Here is an 8,351-nt window from a genome sequence, read left to right as displayed (position 1 = left end):
CACCGAAGCAATTATATCTCTTATTAATGAACGGTAATACGCCCGGTAGATTTGAAGGAAAAAGCAGTAAATTAGATTCTACGATAGTAACTATTAAAGATAGAAATAATTAATAAATCAGATGGAGTCTAAACTGCACGAAGCTATTTTTCTTAAATCAATTACGTATCGTAATAAATTCAATTTATTAAGAGATATGTATCATTTAATCATTAATCTTTTGAAAGTAAACACATATAATTCGTATGATTTATAACATGTAAAATTATTTACATTTTCAGGTAATTTTTCTAATTAAAGGTTGTAGTAGATGAGATACTTTTTCACTTTCACGGCCGATAAAATCAATTTGAATCGTATAGACCTAATCCAGAGCTTTCTCAATAAGCTTAATTTATCAGTACCGAAAGTTTCATTTCCTAATTTCGATTTCTGTTAGCTACCTGGTTTAAACCAACTTGATCGTATTATAGTTTTATTAATAAATGTAAAGGTAAAGGTATTTAAGTTAGCAAATGGGCATATTATATAGCTGGTAGCTAACAGTTTACTGTTAAAACCAATAGCGTCTCCAATGTGAACATAATATAACTTTAGTAAATGATTTTAATTAGGAGACTATTCTTAGTCTTAGTACATTTATAAAATCTCTGGTTTCTATATATTGTTACCCATAGTTTGGTTATCGCTATTCCATATTAGCAATATTTTCGCTTTATAGTTTCAGAATAAATCAATAGATTAGACAAAAGAGTATGTGTAAGAGTACTGACTACTATGGATCATGTGAAAATCGCTAGTAATTGTGGTATTAAATTATTGTAAGATATGCAGTAGTATATCTAAATTGTAAAACACTGTTAAATCATCGATTGGGCATGTAACTACATTTTCGTTAAAGTTACAACATAGATATACACAGTATCCAAAAAGAGAAGATTATTCTGTACGGTAATTTACCCATACAGTAAAGATTGGGAGACCTCCAGCAACGCCATGTGGTTGTTTCCTAGTAGCCACAACTTAGCGTCCTACCCTCTAATATTGTGATAATTTATGACCATAGAGATAATTTTACATCTCTATATTTAAGATTGACATTTACAATATCTCAAATACCATTAAAGGGTATAAAAGTGCCCTTTGGCACTTATTTTACGTTTATAATGAAACGGCAGATCAGTTAAGCAAATGGATTGTGTTATAATTGTTTTCAAAATTATGCCCACGTCATACTTGCGTAAGGTCTACCGTAAAACTTAAATACTTATTAAAAGCTGATCATCAGGATGTTACAATCATGGTGCACTTTCTCTTGCTGTAGTTAAAGTATAGAGAATGAATTTTGCTCGATTTGATGTCATATATAAGCATCAGCTATGCCAACACTAATTAAAACTACTTTTAATAATATTACGAAAAAAAGCTCTATCTATAATCACGGTAGATAATATGCAAAAATTTTAATGCGTAATAGAAGGTTTTTTATATCTGTAAGGTTAATTTACGAAAAATATACTAGATACTAATTTTTCTATATATGCCACTTCTTGGCCGCAAGTAAGTTTAGCAATTTGAAAGATGAAAAATCCAAGTTATTCCAGTCACTCATCAAAATACAGCAAGCCGATCGGGCATAACCGATACAACTGCTACAAATACGACAAATACTCGCATGCCATAAATTACAAAAACATGTTGATATAGGTACGCGATTCGATACTATTCATGCAGTAAGTGTTACAGGATTTAAGTTAGTCAGTACTTTTTGCATATATGTATCGATTAATTTTATAACTAACTATAACAGTCAAAAAACTACAAGTACAGAATTAGTTAGAAGATATTCAATTTAATCGTGTCAGAAAAATACATAAAATTTCGAAATGGCATACAATCTAAGAAAAAGCAATTTATATCCACTTATCAGTATACTTTAATGTAATTAATAAAGTAAAGCAATTTAAATCGAATTTACGGCAGTTACGGTTATCTTAACGTACCAGCATTACCGTTCTTCATGTACTTTCTAAGGAAATGAGACCGAATTTCTCCCTTTATACGGATACCTGCATTGGCGAATCCCTAGCACTAAATTACGTTCAGTCCTAAAAGATATCGACGATATACGGTATCATCGTATATAAGAATAATTATACTGCAATCTGAATTGTACTTTCTCTCTGCCAACCTTCCAGTATGACATTTAGTCTTTCTACATTACTACAGTCAAGTCACGAATGTGAACAAATAAATAACAGGATAGACCACCTGATAAATTACTAACCAAAAGTAAAATAAATATTTTAAAAGTCTTTTATATCTGAAGTAACAGCCGTTATTATCTACGAATACCGAATCTAACTTTTTCTGATCTACGGTAAATTGGACAGTGGATACCTTGAATATTATTAAATGTTACGCTCATAACTAATTACGATTAAATTAATGCAGATACAGCTTCCATTATAGTTCATGTGAATAAAATACCATAATTAGTTAAAATTACATTGTTTAATAATTCTATTAACGCAACGGTTGAAATTAAATTGAGTTATGGTATTGTGTAGTGAGCTATAGATATTTGCAATTCAAATAAATAAAAGAATTGTCATTTCTTGATAATAGTGTTTCGGTAGTAGCATAGAAATTAATTAAAATATAATATTCTAAATCATAGGATAGTAATAGTTGAAAAGGCATAACCACTAGTAATTAATTTGAACACGCTATATACTTGTTATCATCCTGAAGATATTGCTACATCCTTTTATTTAGATAAGCAAATAGGATGTTTCTTTTCTAATTAGATCAATTTATACTATTATTATTACGGTAAAATATTCAAGATAGTTTAAAATTTTAGGACATTTGCTATTGCTATGCATCGCTGGTTAATTTAAACTAATAAGTTGTTGAACAGAAAGTAAGTAACAGATTCTGTACCAACAGTATAGCCCATATATTGCAAGGTACTCGTCATTATTAGGCCACATAATTAAACTAGTAATTTTTTTAGAGTTTCTTTTCCCAGCAGCCTAATTCTACCACACCTTTTACTATCAAGTCTAAGGTTCGGAGTTTATAGTAGTAATGATTAGTTATGATATGCAAACTAACATACTGTACGATGTAAGTTAAGAATTAATAACACGCCTGTGCATAATTGTCTCTCATGCCCTTGGTAATGATAACGCTAAATTCTGATTAAATCTGCTGGTATCTAATTAATTCTATATTATATATTTATTTGTGAGACGCAGATGTTTTCCTGAGGAAGTTTGATGGAAACGCTATTTCCGCTTAATCAGTTATCTAATAATCAGCATAACTGCGACACGATATTCAAGCATGATCTCCTGTTTCGTAACTATAGTTACTAATGAATAACGACGAACTTTCGCTCTTTTTAATAATGAAAATAGAGAAAGCATATAAGTGTAAAGAGCTTTAGTGTCTTTTACAACTGCATAGCTTTGGAAACTACATTTTAGTAAAATTGAATTGCACTTCATACATTTGAAAACCACGGATGATTTCTTGTTGCCAACCTAAAATGAAGTTTAAAGAATAAGCTATTCTTTTATAGTTTGTATTAAATATCCGAAGGTATGCTGCCAAATTATCAAGCTTATAAAGAAGAGGTGAATCTCTAATAGCGATTTAATTAATAATTTCTGATTTCCATCATGAAATATGCCAACATGCGAGTCATTGTTTTGATAACTGACCGAAAATAATGTTAGCCTCATTTAAAGTAAGATTAAAACTAATTATGTCATGACCCATTTAGAAAATTAAGAGAAATTATTTCAGGTCATGAATAACTTCGAGCGCTAATGTGTAATTACTTTAAAAGCTTTAACTATCTATTCTACATTACACGGCTGTACTACGCACTATTACTAAGCTCTCAACCATGTTTTCAAAACGCACGTTTAATGTCAAAATCATTGCATGTTCAAAGCCTATATGATATAATTTATTTCCGCAAGATTTGAAGTAAATAAAAATACTTAAACGAAATTTTTTTATCAATAAAGATACCTTACAATTTTTCAAGTATAGCATAGTAGACCGAGTAAATAAGAAAAGCTTTAATTTTCCATAATCGTTGTCATCGAAATTTAAGGAAGCATTGTGATTGGTGATTTTGACACTAATTTTTTTTAAATTTGGGTAATCTAAACAAAGTGGCGTGTGGAATATCGAATATCTGGTAAAATCTGACACCATTTTTGAGCGTGAAGTATTTTAAGTACATATGATCCCGATCGGTCGATGATTGTAATCTTAGCAAGATATTAAAGGACATGCAGTGACATCAGTTTCTGTTCATCCAGACAAAAAATTCTAATAATGGCGATAATTTACCTATCGCGTATTAAATCTTTCCTATGAATTTTCTTGGATTAGAATTTATATACTCTAAGCTTCTATTTTTGTATCATAGGATAGTTAGAGAATCTAGTCAACTGTTCACGAAATATTAGCGTAGCTGATTTCAATTATTCTGTCCGCCAGGATTCTGTTTACTTGCAGTATTAATTGCCCTACTACTATTTTTAAATAACTTAATAAGTTACTACCCTCTCTCAAGTAATTTAAATTACTGCGTTAAACCTCATCATAAGTAAACATCATTTATGATTTTGTTACTAAAATCTGTCTAGGTAAGTATACGTCAATGTAAGCTCTTTACGACATTAAATTCCTTACTCAGTATGATCTCAGAAGGGCTAGCAGTAATGATTTGACATCAACTTAGATCCCAGTGCAAATCTGGAACAAATAATAGCATGCTTAAAAATTTATTCGAATTTACTATACAAAGCGTTCATTTAAAGAATAGTTTTTCTTATTTGGGTCAGTACGAAATTTCAGATGGTCGTCGTATTTGAAAATCTGATATTCAATCCAACCTTTGTAAGACACCAAAATGATGAAAATCGACATAACTCGAATGCTTAAGCATATTATTGTTAAAATAAAGAGTAGATTATCAATGTCGTTTTCAAAATCTTATTATAAATACTAAGTGGAAAGCGATGAAAGATTGATACAATAATAAGTATGATTAAAGCGGCTCAATATATCACGCATATATTTTTGATGATGAAAGATGTATTAATCGCTTTCTATGAAATAGCTAAGAAATGCATGAATTAAAAGAAGTAAAAATTGGCTTGTATAGCTAAGAAACTACGATATACGTGCATAGTGGAAAAATACAAAATAGATTATAGATCAAATGATTTTACATGCTTTGTAAATACGCCATAGCTATATGACATGACATTCAAAACAAAAATTATTGATTGACAAATTTTACTGATTGAGGATCAAATTAAATCACGTCAAGTATTTCATTTGTAAACTACCGTTATACAAAAGCTTTCCTAGACAAAAACATTCTAAAAAGTCAAGCTGTTATAGTATTTATTATAGTAGTCACATTGTATGCATCATCTTATTTATTCGAGAAGGCAATAAATTGAGATGAGCTATTCAATAAAATATAAACAATTTAACCTAGGACTTTCGATTAATTAGTATTTCGAAATAATAGGAAACGTTTATCCATTGATACCTTATACAAAATTCACATTGGAAGCGAAGAAGTCTAGTAATTGATGATTTTAATCTTAGCCAATGTCAGCCTCTCATATAAAAAATGACAACAACATATAATTTGCTTTAGAAAGCTTACCTTTAGCCATTTAAGTTTGTTTGTAAATAAAATCTTGTTTATGTATTGTATTTAATGAAAAAGTTTTGAAGCTATTACATGGTATACACCTTCTATTCTATATTGAAATATTAATTTTGAGTCATAAAGATTGATTTCTCTACTAAAGTAATTGATCGCTACTACCATATATTTTAGAAAATTGTTTGCCATGATTAAAATAAGCTTTAGATACAGGAGGTTGATCCTTAACATATTGTAAGAATCGATATGATAAGTCTACCGTAAGAAACGAGTAAGGTTTAATACAAGAAATAAATTGCATGAATTGTTATCCGAGATTGAATACATGAAATGTGTAATAAGATGCAATAAGTCCGTCTGGCCATAAACAAGATGACAGATTCAATTTTGCTTTACTATATCGGTATTTTATACCTGAAAATTATGTATGCATGAATGCTTTTCATGAAATAGCTGGTCTTCAGTTCCAAACGGTAACATGGAATCGCAGTATATTACAGTATAAAATAACAGCGTAGAAACAGTAACTGCAGGTTTATTTAATTAACCGTTATTAGCTCCGCAAATTTTATGAAGCATCAGAATCGTAAGTCTTCAAAAATTTGGGTATATTATCACTGCACCATGATTAAAGAATAAATCTTTTAAATTTAAAATTGGATGGCGATGAAATAAAAAGGAAATATGATTGTAAACGACAATATGAAAGCCTACAAATCAAATGCGTACATGATTTTGGATTAAACTCTTTCAAGTTTTTGAAATGCTAGAGCATACAAGCTACTCGAATTAAAAGAACGGAATCCGAAAACGATAATACGAATACTAACAAACTAAATGCCTTCTTAATTTTGGATTAAGCTCCTTGATGTTTTAATTTCATGAAATATCAGTGCTATCAATCTCCAAGAAATGTCAAGATGTAAGCTACTGGAATTTAAAAAAATAGAATCCATAAGCTTTAAATCACGCAATTATAGTGCAATGTCTCCCCAACAATAAATAAATAACCATGTTCTGTTCGTAATAGATAACTTCTGTGTTTGAATGAGATCGTATACTTTTGGATTATTATGTTGTAGAGTAACAAGCCTTAAATGTGAATTTGCTCCATTGGCCATTTTCTAAGTTCAAAGTAATGACAAGGTGATATTAATTTTAGCCATTATACCTCATCTTGACAAGCGATATGATCGAAGAGCGATATAATAAGGACCAAAACATAGCAATTCGCCTTTAAAAATATATCAATTTTTTGATTATTTTAAAATTTTAGGCACGAATTGAATGATATTCATGTTTTAAATATCGAAAAATAGATAAACTTTAGAGTTTATCGCACTAGTAAACAATTATAGCAAACTTTATTTAAACAGCATATATATCTATATTATCGAAGGTTGGCTTTGATATGATGTTTATACGGCTATCTTGATGCGCATAATATGCTAATTTCTGGTTATTTCATAATTTCATGGGTAAAATTTTGCTGTCAGTCTTGACAAATTGAATACGAGTGCATGAATGAAGTCGAAGGTTCAAAATTCGACTATTAAGCTTTAATAAATATCATCCTAGGATGACTAAATAGACTTTCCGATAACTGTTAGGCGGTATAACTATTTCAACCCATCGTGATATTAACTACAGCAGCTCTTGAATGTTCTGATCGATTCTGACCAATAGGCTAAAATCCAACTTAAAATTAGTCGGATTACATTACATAGGTTGTACCTTGATATAGTTTGAAGTGAATCCAGTTGTAAATACCCAATTCGGTAGCCATGACGAATGTCTTTAGAGCTATAGCTCAACCTATTGTCTCTAGAGTATTTTTACTACGAATTGCATTATTTTTTACCCAATAACGATGGCATCGACAAAAAGAACGGCCTGCAGATAGCCAGTAATGACGACCAAATTTCTTCTTAAATTCACTTTTAATTGCGGCAGTAAATATTATAGCCAAGACAGGATGAATAAAAAGGTAAGACGTCGCCATTAAGTAAGTTATTAAAATTGGCAGTAAAAGGGAAGTATCATAATGTGTAAAATAAACCAAGTAAACAACGATACAAGGAATAAATGCTAACGAATAAACTGCTAAGATGGTAAACATCTGAAATAAGACTTTTCGATGGCGCAACATGTGCCGATAGCTTGTCCATCTACAGGTTTCTTCTTTTTGACATGATACGGACCAAATTTTACGCTCTAAGGCATCGATTTGACGTAATATTTTAAGATAAACGAAAAAGGTAACCAGAGGAGGTAAGAAAAATGTCAATGGAGGTAAAATATAGACAAGAACCAGAGCAAATATTCCCATATTACTCCATGGGAAACAGTATCCAAATTGAAGATAGGAGATAAATTCAATCAGTAAAACGACAAAAAATAAAGGAACTGCCCACGTAAGAAATAACACGATAGTGGCATTTTTCTTGTTCACAAAGCGACGATATTTAAAGGGATAAATGACCGAATAAAATCGTTCCAGACTTAACATGGTTACATGTAAAGTAAAGATACAAAACATGGTAGTTCGAAGTGGAATGCTAAGTACGCATTGGAGTAATGTTGTTTTAATCGGATTGACGACAAAATTGGACACCGATCCAGCCAAAACCTCAGTCAT

General features: G+C 30.4%; 1 protein-coding gene across 1 annotated transcript; it reads right to left on the bottom strand.

Moving 5' to 3' along the window:
• Positions 1-6,687: 6,687 nt before the first annotated feature.
• On the bottom strand, positions 6,688-8,351 carry TRIADDRAFT_60563 (uncharacterized protein; the record flags this gene model as incomplete). Its single annotated transcript, XM_002116503.1, has 3 exons — positions 6,688-6,837; positions 6,885-6,947; positions 7,575-8,351. The coding sequence occupies 3 exons, from the start codon at positions 8,349-8,351 to the stop codon at positions 6,688-6,690; spliced, it is 990 nt and encodes a 329-aa protein (XP_002116539.1).

This window comes from Trichoplax adhaerens, genomic scaffold (genome assembly GCF_000150275.1).
Source record: "Trichoplax adhaerens TRIADscaffold_16 genomic scaffold, whole genome shotgun sequence".
Taxonomy (NCBI): Eukaryota; Metazoa; Placozoa; class Uniplacotomia; order Trichoplacea; family Trichoplacidae; genus Trichoplax; species Trichoplax adhaerens.
This window is presented reverse-complemented; position numbering and strand designations above follow the sequence as displayed.